General features: G+C 43.3%; 1 protein-coding gene across 9 annotated transcripts in view; it reads left to right on the top strand.

The window, feature by feature from the left end:
- LOC144681094 (WD repeat-containing protein 26) overlaps positions 1-16,363 on the top strand; it is a 126,275-nt gene that overhangs the window by 43,647 nt on the left and 66,265 nt on the right. For all 9 annotated transcript variants that reach the window (XR_013576690.1, XR_013576689.1, XM_078542825.1 and 6 more), the window contains exon 6: positions 153-309. Coding sequence is in view for 7 of the 9 variants with exons in the window: in XM_078542825.1 (XP_078398951.1) it covers positions 153-309 (157 nt within the window). In the remaining 2 variants the exon portion in view is untranslated. The remainder of the gene's footprint in view (positions 1-152; positions 310-16,363) is intronic.

The following is a 16,363-nucleotide window of genomic DNA, read 5'->3' as shown; positions in this document are numbered from 1 at the left end:
CTATCTTTTGTCTACTTAACCAAAGAGCTATAAAATTACTTACTTAGCAGCATTGGCTCAGATATGAGCATACTAGATTGAGTTCTCCTTAAAGTGGAATTGCTCCTGTCATTCAAAAAATAAAATCCATTTTTATTTTTTTGTTTCGCTAGTGTCCCTGCCCCCATCAGTGATGCTTCCTCCACGACGCTTACAGACTCTGCTGCGTCAAGCAGTGGAACTGCAGCGGGACCGTTGCCTGTATCACAATACAAAACTAGACAGCAACCTGGATTCAATGTCTCTACTTGTGGACCATGTTTGCAGTAGGTAAGGAATAAATCATCAAATGCTGGCTTTATATAGAAACTTATTGCATCCCTCAAGGCTGCTCTTATAAAGTGAATTACTTTAAAATGCAGTTGAATGTTCTTGTGTAAGAAAGCATAGAAGCCATTTTGAGTGAATGGCTGATTTTATATTGTCCTGGAGTACTTTTTTATTTATTCACGGGATGTGGGCTTCGCTGGCCAGGCCAGCATTTATTGCCTATGCCTAGTTGCCCTTGAGAAGGTGGTGATGAGCTGCCCCCTTAAAGCTCTGCCGTCCAAGTGCTGTTACAAAGGGAGTTCCAGGATCTTGACCTAGTGACGGTGAAGAAACGGCGATATATTTCAAGTCAGGATGGTGAGTAACTTGGAAGGAAACTTCCAGTTGGTGTTGTTCCCATCTATATACTGCCCTTGTCCTTTTAGATGGTAGTGGTCGTGGGTTTGAAAGGCGCTGTTGAAGTATCCTTGGTGAATTCCTGCAGTGCATCTTGTAGATGGTACACACTGCTGCTACTGTGCGTCGGAGGTGGAGGGAGTGATTGTTTTGGATGTGGTGCCAATCAAGCGGGCTGCTTTGTCCTGGACGGTGTCAAGCTTCTTGAGTGTTGTGGGAGCTGCACTCATCCAGGCAAGTGGGGAGTATTCCATCATACTCCTGACTTATTCCTTGTAGATGGTGGACAGGCTTTGGGGAGTCAGAAGGTGAGTTACCGGTCACAGGATTCCTAGCCTGTGACCTCTTATAGCCACAGTATTTATATGGCTAATCCAGTTCAGTTTCTGGTCAATGGTAAACCCCCAGGATGTTTCGTGGGGGATCAGCAATGGGAATGCCATTGAATGTCATGGGAAGATGGTTAGATTCTCTCTTATTGGAGATGGTCATTGCCTGGCACTTGTGTGGTGTGAATGTTACTTGCCATTTGTCAGCCCAAGCTTGGATGTTGTCCAGGTCTTGCTGCATATAGGCACAGACTGCTTCAGTATCTGAGGAGATGCGAATGGTGCTGAACATTGTGCAGTCATCTGCAAACATCCCCTCTTCTGACCTTATGATGGAAGGAAGGTCATTGATGAAGCACCTGAAGATGGTTGGGCTGAGGGTACTACCCTGATGAACTCCTGCAGTGATGTCCTGGAGTGTAGAGAGAGGCGAGAGACCATTAAAGGGTGCAGAGAGAAAGACGAGAGTTCATTGAAGAGCGCGGAGAGACAGACGAGAGACCGTTAAGGAGAGTGGAGAGAGAGAGAGACGCGAGTGCAGGGAAAGCAGCTGATTGGTGAGTATTTCTAGTCTTTAAAGTAACAGTTAGGTCTTTAGCTTGTATTTAGGCCTCTAGTCTTTTTTTCTCTTTTTCCTAAAAATAGCTTAAGTATAAGATCGAGACTGGCCTGTTTAAAAATAATAATTACAATAAAGTGTAAAGAGCGGGGATACTAGAGTAATTAATTAAATAAAATACGATACCAATGGCAGGACGGATGATGTGTTGCCGCTGCAGCATGTGGGAGCTGCTAGACACCAAGGTGACCCAGAGTGAACGCATCTGTAGTAAGTGTTTGCAGCTCAAACTTCAGATCTGAGTTAAGAAGCTGGAGTCCGAGCTGCAGACATTGTGCCACATTAGCAATGGGTAAAGTTACCTGGACGTTTTGCTCCAGGAGGCGGTCGCACCCCTCAGATTAGGTCATTCAAATTTGGTCTGTGATCAGGGACAGGAGATTGTGACTGCAGGTGAAGCAGATATGGGGACCCAGGGCATAGCATTCGAGGAGCCTCGGCCCCTGCAACTGTCCAACATTGAGCATTTCAAGTGGGGAGAGATACTATTCTCTGCAGCCGTGAGCATGAGTCCCGAAGTCTGTGTTGCCTGCTCAGTGCCAGGGTTAAGAACATCTCCTCAGGACTGGAGAGGAACTTAGAATGGGAGGGGAGGGATCCAGTTGTTGTCATCCACGTTGGTACCAACAACACCGGACTAGAAAGCAGGTTCCGCTGAAAGAATTTGAATAGTTAGGGGCTGAATTAAAAAGTGGAACCTCCAAGGTAATAATCTCGGGATTACTACCTGAGCCACGGGCAAACTGGCATAGGGTGAATAAAGTCAAGGAGTTAAATGTGTGGCTCAAAGATTGGTGTGGGTGGAATGGGTTTCAGTTCATGGGGCACTGGCACCGGTATTGGGGTAGAAGGGAGCTGTTCCGGTGGGACAGGCTTCACTTGAACTGTGCTGTGATCAGTGCCCTGGCGAATCAAATAACTAGGGCTGTTGAGAGAGGATACATAGTCTTACAAAGCAAAAGGATATGGTAGCATTGCAGGGCAGCTATTTAGGTAATACCCAGAGTGAGACAGGAAGGGACAAAGTGTACCAAAAAAAAGCAGCAAAGGGGGTAAAAAGGCAAGATTAATGGCTCTTTACTTAAATGCACCAAGTATTCAGAACAAAATAAATGAATTAACGGCACCAATAGAGGTTAATGGGTATGATGTTATAGCTATTACGGAGACATGGTTACAAGGAGATCAAAGCTGGGAACTAAATATTCAGGGGTATGTGACTTTTCAAAAGGACAGGCAAGAAGGAAAGGGTGGTGGGGTAGCTTTGTTAATCCGAGATGAAATAAGCACGATAGCAAGAAATGATCTTGGATCGGAAGATGTAGAATCCATATGGGTGGAAGTAAAAAATAACAAGGGGAAGACCACACTGGTGGGAGCAGCCTACAGGCCCCCGAACAGTAGCTATACTGTAGGACAGAGAAAAATCAGGAGATAATAATGTAAAAGAGGCATTAATCATGGGTGACTTTAATCTTTATGTAGATTGGGGAAATCAAATTGGCAGAGATAGCCACGAGCAAGAATTCATATAAAAACAAAAAATTGTGGATGCTGGAAATCTGAAACAAAAAAATAGCTGGAAAAACTCAGCAGGCCTGGCAGTATCTGCGGAAAGGAACACAGTTAACGTATCGAGTCCGTATGACTCTTCATCAGAACTAAGGAAATATAGAAATGAGATGAAATGTAAGCTGGTTGAGGGGGGTTGGACAGGTAGAGCTGGATAGAGGGCCATTGATAGATGGAGGCAAAGAAGAGATTGCCAAAGATGTCATAGACAAAAGGACAAAGGGGTGTTGACGGTTGTGATATTAGCTAAGGAATGTGCTATGGTGACTAAGGGTAGAAAGGACGAAAGCAGTTTTCTACCCTTAATGTCACCATTAGCACATTCCTTAGCTAATATCACCACTGTCAACGCCCCTTTGTCCTTTGCCTATGACATCTTTGGCAATCTCTTTGCCTCCACCTATCACTGGCCCTCTATCCAGCTCTACCTGTCCCACCCCCCTCAACCAGCCTATATTTCACCTCATTTCTATATTTCCTTAGTTCTGATGAAGAGTCATACAGACTTGAAACATTAACTGTATTCCTCTCCGGGGATGCTGTCAGACCTGAGTTTTTCCAGCTATTTGAGCAAGAATTCATAGTATATTTGGGACACTTTCCTAGAACAATATGTTGTGAATCCGATCAGGCTATTTTGGATCTGGTAATTTATAATGAGGCAGATTTAATAAATGATCTCAGAGTAAAAGATACCCTTGGAAACAGTGACCATAATATGGTAGAATTTAGCATTCAGTTTGAGAGTGAGAAACTTGGGTCAGAAACAACTGTGCTAAACTTAAATGAGGATAATTACAAAGGAATGAGGGCAGAGTTGGTTGGAGTGGACTGGGAAAGGGGTTTAGCAGAAAAGACAGTTGATGAACAATGGCAGACGTTTAAGAAAATAGCTCATAACTCACAACAAAGATATATATCCCAGTGAGGAAGAAGGATTCTAGAAGGGGAATTAACAAACCATGGTTAACCAAGGAAGTTAAAGATAATATCAAATTGAAAGAAAAAACATAGAATGGCAAAGTTTTAAAAATCAAAATGACCAATAAAATAATAGAGGGAGAAAATAAACTTTGAAAGTAAACTAACAAGTAATATAAAAACAGGCAGTGAGAGCTTCCTGAAATATATGAAAAGGAAGAGAGGCACCAAAGTGAACATAGGGCCCTTAGAAAATGAGCCTGGGGAGATAATGGGTAACCAGGAAATGGCAGAGGTGTTGAATAAATACCTTGCATCGGTCTTCATGGTAGAAGACACTAATAGCATTCCAAAGGTACGAAATAATCAAGGTGCAAAGCCGGGGGTGGGGTAGGGGGTGCGGAAATTAATACAATAACTATCACTAGAGAAAAAGTACGAGGGAAACTAATGGGACTAAAGGCCATTAAGTCCCCTGGACTTGAGGGGTTACATCCTAAGGTATTCAAGGAAGTAGCTGCAGAGATAGTGGATTCACAGGTAGTAATCTTCCAAGAATCCTTAGATTATGGAAAAGTCCCAGAAGATTTGAAAACTGCCAATGTAATGCCCTTATTCAAAAAGGAAGATAAAAAACTGGTAACTATAGGCTAGTTAGCTTAACATCTGTCATTGGGAAAATGTTAGTGTCTATTATAAAGGATGTAATAGAGCATTTTGAAATGCATAATATAATTAAGCAGAATCAACATGGCTTCATGAAGGGGAAATCATGCCTGACATTTATTAGAATTCTTTGAGGAGGTAACAAGCAGGATAGATAAAGGGGATCCAGTAGATATAATATATTTGAATTTCCAAAAGGCATTTGATAAGGTACGGCACATAAGGCTACTTAATAAGGTCAGAGCCCATGGTATTTGAGGGAGTAAATTCGCATGGATAGAGGACTGGCTAATTAATAGAAGACAGAGTTGGGATAAAGAGTGCATTTTCAGGATGGCAACCTGTAACTAATGGAGTGCTACAGGGACCAGTGCTGGAGCAACAATTATTTACAATATATATTAATGACTTAGATGAGGGAAGTGAATGTACTATTGCCAAGTTTGTGGATGACACAAAAATAGATGGAAAGGCAAGTGGTAAGGATGACACGAGGAGTCTACAGAGGGATATAGACAGGTTAAGTGAGTGGGCAAAAACTTGGCAGATGGTATATAATGTGGGAAAATGTGAGGTTATGCACTTTGGCAGGAAGAATAGAGGAGCTGAATAATTAAATGGAGAAAGACTGCAGAAAGCAGCAGCACAGAGGGATTTGGGAGCCCGCGTGCATGAATCCCAAAAAGCTAACAGACAAGTTCAACAGGTAATAGAGAAGGCAAACGGAATGTTGGCCTTTATTTCAAAGGGAATGGAGTATAAAAATAAGGAAGTCTTGCTAAAACTATACAAGGCGTTAGTTAGACCACACCTAGAATACTGTGAACAGTTTTGGACCCCTTATCGAAGGAAAGATGTACTGGCTTTGGAGGCAACCCAGAGAAGGCTCACTAGGTTGATCCCGAGTATGGAGGGATTTTCTTATGAGGAGAAGTTGAGTAGGTTGGAGGTTAGAAGAGTGAGAGGTGACCTTACTGAAACATATAAGATTCTTAGGGGACTTGACAGGGTAGATGCTGAGAGGTTGTTTCCGCTTGTGGGAAAGTTTAGGACCAGAGGGCATAAGCTCAGAGTAAGGGTCACCCATTTAAGACAGAGATGAGGAGGAATTTCTTCCCTGAAGGTAGTGAACCTGTGCAATTCTTTACTGCCAGAGGGCTGTAGAGGTTGGATCGTCAAGTATATTCAAGGCTGAGATAGACAGATTTTTAATCAGTGAGGAAATCAAGGGTTATGGGGAAAAGGCAAGAAAGTGGAATTGAGTATCAGATCAGCCACGATCTCATGGAATGGCAGAGCAGACTTGATGAGCCGAATGGCCTACTTCTCTTACATTTTATAGAGTTGAACAAATAATATGAGCAGGACATTAGGAAGAGTCTCTTAAACAAAGACTTGGGTCCTTTCTGTCACATGCCAGAACATAATGGCAAAACTGCAGTTAATATCCTTATCTGAAGGATAGCAGCAGTTCCTTCACACTGTTGTGGGATGCCATTCTTAATTGTGATCAAGTCTTCAACTGGAACTCGAGGCAACAGTCATCTGACTTGGATGAAACTCCTCCAAGCCAAGTTAATGGGCCCGGATAGGTTACGGTATTCTTACTGTGTCAGTTCTAAAGCTTTGCTCTGTGTTTCTATGGCAAAAAAATTTACTTTGTATTGTTATAGGAGGACAAGACGAAATAGTTTTTTAAGTTGAAGCCTCCCAATCACTGGGTATTAAACTGGGGAAGCTACTAAATTATAATCCATTTCTGATAGAATCTCTTGAAATATATTAATTAGTCCTAGAGATTTGTCTGCTTCTTAGTGGGATGGATAAGTGAACATGCATTAATGTCAATGGAGCTCCTTGATTAATTTGGAATATGTTGATGGTGAGATACAGAAAAGCTCTTAATTGTCCAAGCCTGATCCAAAGTTCAGCTAAAATCAAAAAACTGCGGATGTTGGAAATCCAAAACAGAAAATAAAAATACCTGGAAAAACTCAGCAGGTCTGACAGCATCTGCGGAGAGGAGCACAGTTAACATTTCGAGTCCGTATGACTCTTCATCAGAACTAAGGAAAAATAGAAAAGAGGTGAAATATAAGCTGGTTTAAGGGGGGGTGGGACAAGTAGGGCTGGATAGAGGGCCAGTGATAGGTGGAGATAGCCAAAAGATGTCATAGACAAAAGGACAAAGAGGTGTTGAAGGTGGTGATATTATCAAAGGAATGTGCTAATAGGTGACATTAAGGGTGGAAAGCAGGACGAGCAAAGTACAGATAGCCCTAGGGGGGTTGGGGTGGGGGGAAGGGATCGAAAAGTTCAGCTTTCACTTTGTGAGCCTGTAAAGGTGACCATATCCTTTCTGGTGTGCAAAGTGAGTGATATAATATATATTTGCACATTTGAATTGATGCAAGAACAGTTTGCCTACTTGAACCTGATGCAAGAACAATTATGGAATAGGAAAATGCTAATTAATTTGTGTGGGTAAGTCCGTATCGCCCATTGCCAAGGTCCATTGCACTTGAACTCCATTTTCCGTGACACCAGCTGTAGCTGCACCAGACAGGCATTCCTCTGTCACTTGTGAAAAGTATTTTTGAATGCTGAGTGCTGTTTGCAGCTATTAAACAATCTAGGCAGTGTAATTTATTTTTAAAGCTGGGTATTGTAAATAAGTTGGAGAAATATACAAAAATGCATTTGCGGAGTGTTGAGTGTGCTGCCTTGACTGGATTTAGATGGCTTTGAGCATCTTTTGCTAAGAACATGAACCAGTCACACTTTTTTTTGGGAAAATTACATCTCCCATTGAATCTGCAGTTTTTTCTATTCCATCTTTTTCTTTCAGGGAAAAGTTCAAATTGAATCACATTACACTTGATCTCACCAAAATTTGAGTTACTAGTGATTACTCAGCTACAGATTGTCACTCCTCGGGTCCTCTGTTTTCATTTTGAATCTTTATAACTTGGTGTTATAGCTATATGTAAGATGTGAGTACCTGTCCATGTCTGTATATCGGATAACTTTATTTCTTTGACTAATTTTCTCCTCTGCACATGAAACTTTTGACCCTGATCATCATTTCTGAGCTTTCCGAGTGTGCATTGCTAGGTTGTTTGACTGATGAAATCCCAGCTAATGTTAGATCATTATTTGGCGGTCTAATACATTTGCTTTCAGCAGCACCTAGCAATCCTAAGTAAAAATCCTGTTTTTTTTTTTCTAAACCAGTGCCGCTGAGACTATTTGCAGTACTTCTACTGCCACGCTGACTAGACTACATTTATTGCTCATCTCGGGTTGCCCTGAGGAGGTGGGCCTCCTTGAACTGTTGTAGTCTTGTGGTGTTGGTTCTCCCACAACATTAGGAACTTTCAGGATATTAACCCAGTGGTGCTGAAGGATCAGCAGCTTATTTCCAAGTCAGGGTAGTCCATGACTGGGAGGTGATGGCATTCCTATGACTGCTGCTGTTCTTCTTGGTGGTAGATGTCATAGGAGAAATAAGTACTGTCGAAGTAAGCTTGATGCGTAGCTGCTATATCCTGTAGATAATACAAATTGCCGCAGCAACAGTGATTAGGAGGTTGATATTGATTCCAGTGGCGGGCACCAATCAAACAAACTGTTCTATTCAGTATGGTGTAAAACTTCTTTTGTTGTGGCTGCACTCATCCAGGCATTTTGAGAGTATTCCATCACACTCATGCCTTGAATTTTGCAGATGGTGAAAAGTTTTGGGAGTTAGAGGTGAGCCGCTTGTTGCAGAGTTATTCCAGCCTCTGCCCTGCTTTTGTAATTGCAATCTGTTGCTTAATGTTATTTTTTAAATTCATTCATGGGATGTGGGCGTTGAAGGCTTGGCCAGCATTTATTGCCCATCCCTAATTGAGAAGGTGGTGGTGAGCTGCCTTCTTGAACCGCTGAAGCCATGTGGTGTAGGTACACCTACAGTGCTGTTAGGAAGGGAGTTCCAGGAATTTGACCCAGTGACAGTAAAGGAACGGTGATATATTTCCAAATCAGGATCGTGAGTGGCTTGGAGGGGAGCTTCTAGGTGGCGATGCTCCCATCTATCTTTTGCCCTTGTCCTTCTGGATGGTAGTGGTCATGGGTTTGGAAGGTGCTGTTGAAGGAGACTTGGTGAATTCCTGCAGTGAATCTTGTAGATGGTACACACAGCTGCTACTGTGCATTGGTGGTGGAGGGAGTAATGTTTGTGGATGTGATGCGAAATAAGCAGGCTGCTTTGTCCTAGACAGTGTCAAGCTTCTTGAGCATTGTGGGAGCTGCACTTATCAGGCTAGTGGGGAATATTCCATCACATTCCTGATTTGTGCTTTATAGATGGTGGACAGGCTTTAGGGAGCCAGCAGGTGAGTTACTCGTCACAGGATTCCCAGCCTCTGACCTGCTCTTGTAGCCACAGTATTTATATGGCTAGTCCAGAACAGTTTCTGGTCAATGGTAAACCCCAGGATGATGTTCATGGGGAATTCAGTGATGATAATGCCATTGAATATCAAGGGCCGATGATTAGATTCTCTCTTGTTCCAGATGGTCATTGCCCAGCACTACTTTGGCACAAATATTACTTGCCACTTGTCAACCCAAGTCTGAATGTTGTCCAGGTCTTGCTGCATATGGACACTGGTTGTTTCAGTATCTGAGGAGGCAAGAATGGTGCTGAGCATTGCAATCATCAGCGAACATCTGGAGCATGCTCGAGGGGCTGAGTGGCCTACTCCTCCTAGCATGCTCTGACCTTATCTTGGAGGGAAGGCCATTGCAGCAAGTGAAGATGGTTGTGCCTAGGGCACTGCACTGAGGGGTCCCTAACCTGAACTGAGATGATTGACCTCCAACAACCACAGCCATCTTCCTTTCTGCTAGACATGACTCCAACCAGTGGAAAGTCCCCCTGATTCCCATTGACTTCAATTTTCCTAGGACTCCTTGATGTCACATTCAGTCGAATGTTGCTTTCAGGTCAAGTGCAACCGCCCTCGCCTCGCCCCAGGACTTAAGCTCGTTCGCTCATGTGTGAACCAAGGCTGTAATGAGGTCAGTAGCTGAGTGGCCCTGGCAGGACTCAAACTGAGCGTCGGTAAGCAGGTTGCTGCTTTGTATATACCACTTGATAGCAATGTCAAAGACACCTTCCATCACTTTGCTGATGATTGAGAAAGACTGGGGCAAATTGGCTGGGTTAGATTTGTCCTGCTTTTTGTGGCTAGGACATACCAGGGCAATTTTCCATGTTGTCAGGTAGGTACCAGCTGCACTGGAATAGCTTGGCTAGGGACCTGAGTATTTCTGGAGCACAGGCCTCCAGTACTACAGCTGTATATAATCTTTGCAGTATCCAGCGACTTCAGCTATTTCCTTATATCATGTAGAGTGAATTGAATTGCCTGAAGACTGGCATTTGTGATACTGGGAACCTTTGGAGGAGACCGAGATGGATCATCCACTTGACATTTCTGACTGAAGATGATCGCAAATGCTATAGCCGTGTCCTTTGCACTGATGTGCTAAGCTCCCCCATTGTTGTGGATAGGGATATTTTTGGAACCACCACCACCTGTTGTTTAATTGTCCACCACCATTTACGAATGGATGTTTCGGGAGCCAAAGCTTAGATTTGATCAGTTAGTTGTGGGATCGCATAGCTCTGACTATTGAATGCTGCTTCCACTGTTTGGCGTGCAATTAGTCCTGTGGTGCAGCTTCACTAACTTGACATTTTTAGGTACACCTGGTGTTGCTCCTGGCATGCTCTCCACTCTTCATTAAACCATTTGTTGATCAGTTGGCTTAATTTTTTAAATTATTCATTCATGGGTTGTGGGCGTCGGCTAGGCCAGCATTTATTGCCCATCCGTAATTGCCCTTGAGAAGGTGGTGATAAGCTGTTGTTTTGAACCGCTGCAGTCCATGTGTATAGGTACACCCACAGTGCTGTTCCAGAATTGTAACCCAGCAACAGCGAAGGAACGGCAATATATTTCCAAGTCAGGATGTTGAGTGGCTTGGAGAGGAGCTTCCATTCCAGTGGTGGTGTCCCCATGTATTTGTTGGAACTTGTCCTTCTAGATGGTAGTGGTTGAGAGTTTGGAAGGTGCTGCCTAAGAAGCATTGGTGAGTTCCTACGGTGCATCTTGTAGATGGTACACACTGCTGCCATTGTGCGTCGGTGGAGGGAATGAATGTTTGTGAATGTGGTGCCAATCAAGAGGACTGCTTTGCCCTGAATGGTGTCAAGCTTCTTGAGGTTGGTTCTTAATGGTAGAGTGAGGGATTTGCCAGCCTTGAGCTTGAGGTTGAATATAATTCTGCTGCCTCTGCCCCACCGCCTCAAGGATGCCAAATTGTTAGATCTATAGTTGCTAGATCTGTCATGAATCTCTCCCATTTAGCATGGTGGTAGTGCCACACAACAGTATCCTCAGTGTGGTGACATGAGCTCAGTTTCACAAGAACTGTGGAGTGGTCACTCCAATCAATACTGTTGTGGAGAGATGCATCTGTGACTAGTAGATTGGTGAGGAAAACTCTAGTAGGATTTTCACCCTCATTGGTTCCCTCACCAGCTGCCCCAGGCGCCCCTCTCTTCCTTCAAGATGCTTCTTAAAACATAACTTTTTGATCATGTTTTTGGTTACTTATCTGAATAGTGCCTTGTGTGGGTCAATGGCAGATTTTTGTTGGGAATGCTCTCACACCTTGGAACATTTTGTGCTTCAAGAGTGATTATCAAGGCAGCATTTGATTGGTGTGGTAACAAGGAATCCTAGAAAAATTGAAATAAATGGGGTAAATCTCTCCAATGGTTGGAGTCATACCGAGCACAAAGGAAGATGGTTGTGGTTGTTGGAGGCCAATCATCTCGGCCTCAAAACATTGCTGCAAGAGTTCCTCAGGGTAGTGTCCTTGGCCCAGGCATTTTCAGCTGATTCATCAATGACCTTCTCTCCATCATAAGGTCAGAACTGGGGATGTTCGCTGATTACATATTGCTCAGTATGCAGTTAATTGAACAGTGCGTGTGCCTGCATGCAGCAAGACCTGGACAATGTTCAGGCTTGGGCTTATAAATGACAAGTAAGTATTCGTGGTGCTAGTCAATTACTATCTCCAACAAGAGAGAATCTAGTGACGTTCAACGTCATGATGCAAAACTGAACTGGATGAGCCCATATATATACTGTGGCTACAAAGAGCAGGTCAGAAGCTGCAAATTTTGGGGTGAGTAACTCACCACCTGACTTCCCAAAGCCTGTCTACCATCTACAATGTTCAAGTCAGGGGTGTGATGGAAGCTTGACACCATCCAAGATAAAGAATCCCACCTATCACCTTAAACCATTAGTGGCAGCACTATGTAGCATATAAAAGTTGCAGTGCAGCAATTCACTAAGGCTCCTTCAGCAGTGCTTTCCAAACCTGGGACCGATATCTCCTAGAAGGACTGGGCAGCAGGCACACAGGAATATCATCTGCAAGTTCTCCTCCAAGTCATCACCATCCTGACTTGGAATTATATTGCTGTTCTTTCACTGACACTGTGTCAAAATGCTGGAACTCCCTCCCTAACAGTATTGTGGGTGTATTTACATCATGTGGGCTACAGCGGTTCAAGGTGGTTCACCACCACCACCATCTTAAGAGCAATTATGGTTGGGTGACAAATGCACATCCCAAGAACAAATGAGGAAAAGCTGCAGTTGAATTTTTGTGTGTCATGTAATAGATATGATTCTGTGAGGATGACTGTCAGGCTACTGTTTGAGTAACCCGTTCTACAACTCTCCCAGTAAGTAAGTAAGTATGTAAGTAAGGAGGACTTTGCAGGGTCATCTGAAATGCAATTTTTTATTTCCCAAACTTCGTAGCAATGTTTTTTAGGGCATTAAGAGTCAGTCGCACTGAGTTCTTTGTAGGCCAGATCAGGGTATGGTTTGCAGTGTCCCCACCTTAAACATTAGTAAAACAGTTAATATAACAGTCTGGCTGTTTACCAGATTTATTGAATTAATTTGATAAGTTGCTGCTATAAGTTTTGAATGCAACCTCTGGCTTACTAAACTAGGACCATAATCAGTACAGTATCATACCAATGTATCACCAAAAGATATTTTTGGTCTCCTTATCTGAGGAAGGATGTACTTGCTATAGAGGGAGTGCAGCGAAGGTTTACCAGACAGGTTCCTGGGATGGCGGGACTGACATATGAGGAGAGATTGAGTTGATTAGGATTATATTCGCTGGAGTTCAGAAGAATGAGGGGGGATCTCAAAGAAACCTGTAAAATTCTAGCAGGACTAGACAGGGTAGATGCAGGAAGGATGTTCCCAATGGTGGGGGAGTCCAGAATCAGGGGTCACAGACTGAGGATATGGGGTCAACCATTTAGGACTGAGATGAGGAGAAATTTCTTCACCCAGAAAGTGGTGAGCCTGTGGAATTCGTTACCACAAAAAGTGGTTGAGGCCAAAACATTGTATGCTTTCAAGAAAGAGTTAGATATAGCTCTTGGGGCGAAAGGGATCAAAGGGTATGGGGAGAAAGCGGGAGCAGGCTATTGAGTTGGATGATCAGCCATGATCATAATGAATTGCTGAGCAGGCATGAAGGACCAAATGGCCTACTCCTGCTCCTAGTTTTTATGTTTCTATTATCTTCAATGATGTAAATTTTAGTGTGAGGAGGAACTGCTAGACTGTCAACTGGAGGGGATAGTTATCTAGGCAAAGCCTACCCTGAATTAAAATGTCTTGGAAACGACAAGTCAGTTTTATACAAATTTGAATTTATATAAACTAAATGGTATAATTTTAAAGGCAGGGGATGCTACAGGAACAGAGACCTAAGGATGTATGTATATATTCGCAGATGACAATACAAGTTGAGATGGCTGTTTAAAAGCTGATGGGGTCCTGGGCTTTATTAATAGAGACTATAGGTTAAAAAAGCAAGGAAGCTATGGTGACCTGTTATAAAACACTGGGTTGACCTCAGATGAAGTTCTGCACATGCTTGGGGAGGCGGTGGCATAGTGGTATTGTCACTGGACTGGTAACCCAGAGACCCAGGGTAATGCTCTGGGGACCTGGATTTGAATCCCACCATGGCAGATGGTGGACTTTTGAATTCAATAAAAACCTGGCACTAAAAGGCTGATGATGACCATGAAACCATTGCTGATTGTCGTAAAAACCCATCTGGTTCACAAATGCCCTTCAGGGAAGGAAACCTGCTGTCCTTACCTGGCCTGGCCTAGCCTACATGTGACTCCAGACCCACAGCAATGTGTTTGACTCTTAAATGCCCTCTGAACAAGGGCAACTAGGATAAGCTGGCCCTGCCAGTGATGCCCACATCCAATGAACGAATAAAAAAAAACACACTTTCGGAAGGGTGTGACAGTATTAGAGGATGCAGAAGAGATTTACTTGAATGATACCAGCCTGATGGCTAAGGGGAGATCTGATAGAAAATCATGAACAGTTTTGATAGATTAAATAAAGGTCAGTAATCTGAAGTTGTGATGGACAAAAGAACTAGGACAACATGAGGAAAAAAACTAAGCAGTGAGTTATCTGCAATGTACTCGCTGTCTGAAAGGCTGGTGAAAACAGATTCAGTTGCAACTTTCAAAAGGGTATTGTATAATCATTTCAAGGGAAACAATTTACAGGGTTAGTAGGAAAGAGCAGGGGAGTAGGGTTAGTTGGATAGCTCATTCAAAGAACACGCACAGGCACAATGGGCCAAAAGGCCTCGTATGCTACATGATTCTATGTAGCCCCTTTCCCAACTTCAAGTTGCCCGAAAGTGTTTTACAGCCAATAAAAGTACTTCTGAAATGTAAGGAAATCTGGCAACCAGTTCCTGCAAACAATGAGACGGTGACCAGAAAGTTATATTATTGATATTGGCTGAGGAATAAGTATTGGGCGAACTCCCCAACTGCGCTTCGAATAGCGCCATGTATTCTTTTACATCTACCTGATGGGGCAGTTCAGGGCCTCGATTTAAAATCTCATCCAAAAATACGACACCCCTCTGCATCACATTACTGAAATAGAAGCCCTAAATTCTCTGCTCAAGTCTCTGTGATGAGACTCTAAACTACAACCTTCGGGTGAGTGCCACCACTGAGCCACGGCTGACTTTGCTAAATACCTCCTAGGAATGCAGAATGCAGTGTACCTTAAGCATATGAGATTACCCAGAAATAGATTTAATGGTGAAACTGTGCAGATTGTTCACCACATTCAAACACAATGCAGTAACAATACTCCATACTTGCTGGAAAAAAGCTCTGTTGTTTGGAGGGCAAAATTTGATACAGCATTTCTCAGAGCTTCTAGTGAATTGTGTTATTCTTGAATAGACCAACCTGATCAAACAAGTTTCTTTCATAAATTAATTTCTTTCTGTAAAATTCTCTTAAAGTGAATGGTCTATAATGCATGGAAATAGCTTGTCTAGACCAAGTCCTGTTTACCTATCACCCTTGTGCTTGATGAATTACTTTGGCTCCTGGCCTGGCAATGCCGTGATTTTAAAAATTTTCAACCTAGTTTTACAAATCTCTCCGTGGCCTCACCCCCACCCTATTTCTCCTCCAGCTCGGTAACCCTTTTAGATCTCCATAAGCCTTCAATTCTGGCCCTGATTTTAGGGACTCAACCATTTGTGGTTGTGTTTTCATCCCAAGGCTCTGGAATTTCCTCCCTAAACCCATCTCTTTCCTCCTTTAAGATGCCTTTAAACATACCTCTGAACAAGCTGTGGATCACTTATCCTATCCTCTTGCGTGACTCGGTCAGTCTTTGCTTGATGGTGTTCCTGTGAAGCACCTTGGGATATTTTACTAAATTAAAGATGCTACATGAATGCAAGTTGTCGACTGGTGAAGGAACATGAATGCAAACCAGTAGGTATGATTTTTTAAAATTCATTCACGGGACGTGAGCTTCACCGGCTTGGCCAGGATTTATTGCCCATCCCTAGTTGCCCTTGAGAAGGTGGTGGTGAGCTGCCGCCTTGAACCGCTGCAGTCCATGTGGTGTAGGTACACCCACAGTGCTGTTAGAGAGGGAGTTCCAGCATTTTGACTAGTAAGAGTGAAGGAACAGCAATATATTTCAGGATGGTGAGAGACTTGGAGGGAACTTCGAGGTGGTGGTGTTCCCATGTGTCTGCTGCCCTTGTCCTAGATAGTAGTGGTTGTGGGTTTAGAAGGTGCTGTCTAAGGAGCATTGGTCAGTTCCTGTGTGCGGTGGTGAAGGGAGTGATTGTTTGTGGATGGGGTGCCAGTCAAGCAGGTTGCTTTGTCCTGGGTGGTGTCAACCTTCTTGTGTTGTGGGAGCTGCACTCATCCAGGCAAGTGGGGAGTATTCAATCTTGTGCCTTGTAGATTGTGGACTGGCTTTGGGGAGTCAGGAGGTGAGTTACTCGTCACAGGATTCCAAGCCTCTGACCTGCTCTTGTAGCCACAGTACTTATATGGCTAGCCCAGTTTAGTTTCCAGTCAGTG

Source organism: Cetorhinus maximus, chromosome 5, assembly GCF_964194155.1.
Source record: "Cetorhinus maximus chromosome 5, sCetMax3.hap1.1, whole genome shotgun sequence".
In the NCBI taxonomy this organism is placed as follows: domain Eukaryota; kingdom Metazoa; phylum Chordata; class Chondrichthyes; order Lamniformes; family Cetorhinidae; genus Cetorhinus; species Cetorhinus maximus.
This window is presented reverse-complemented; position numbering and strand designations above follow the sequence as displayed.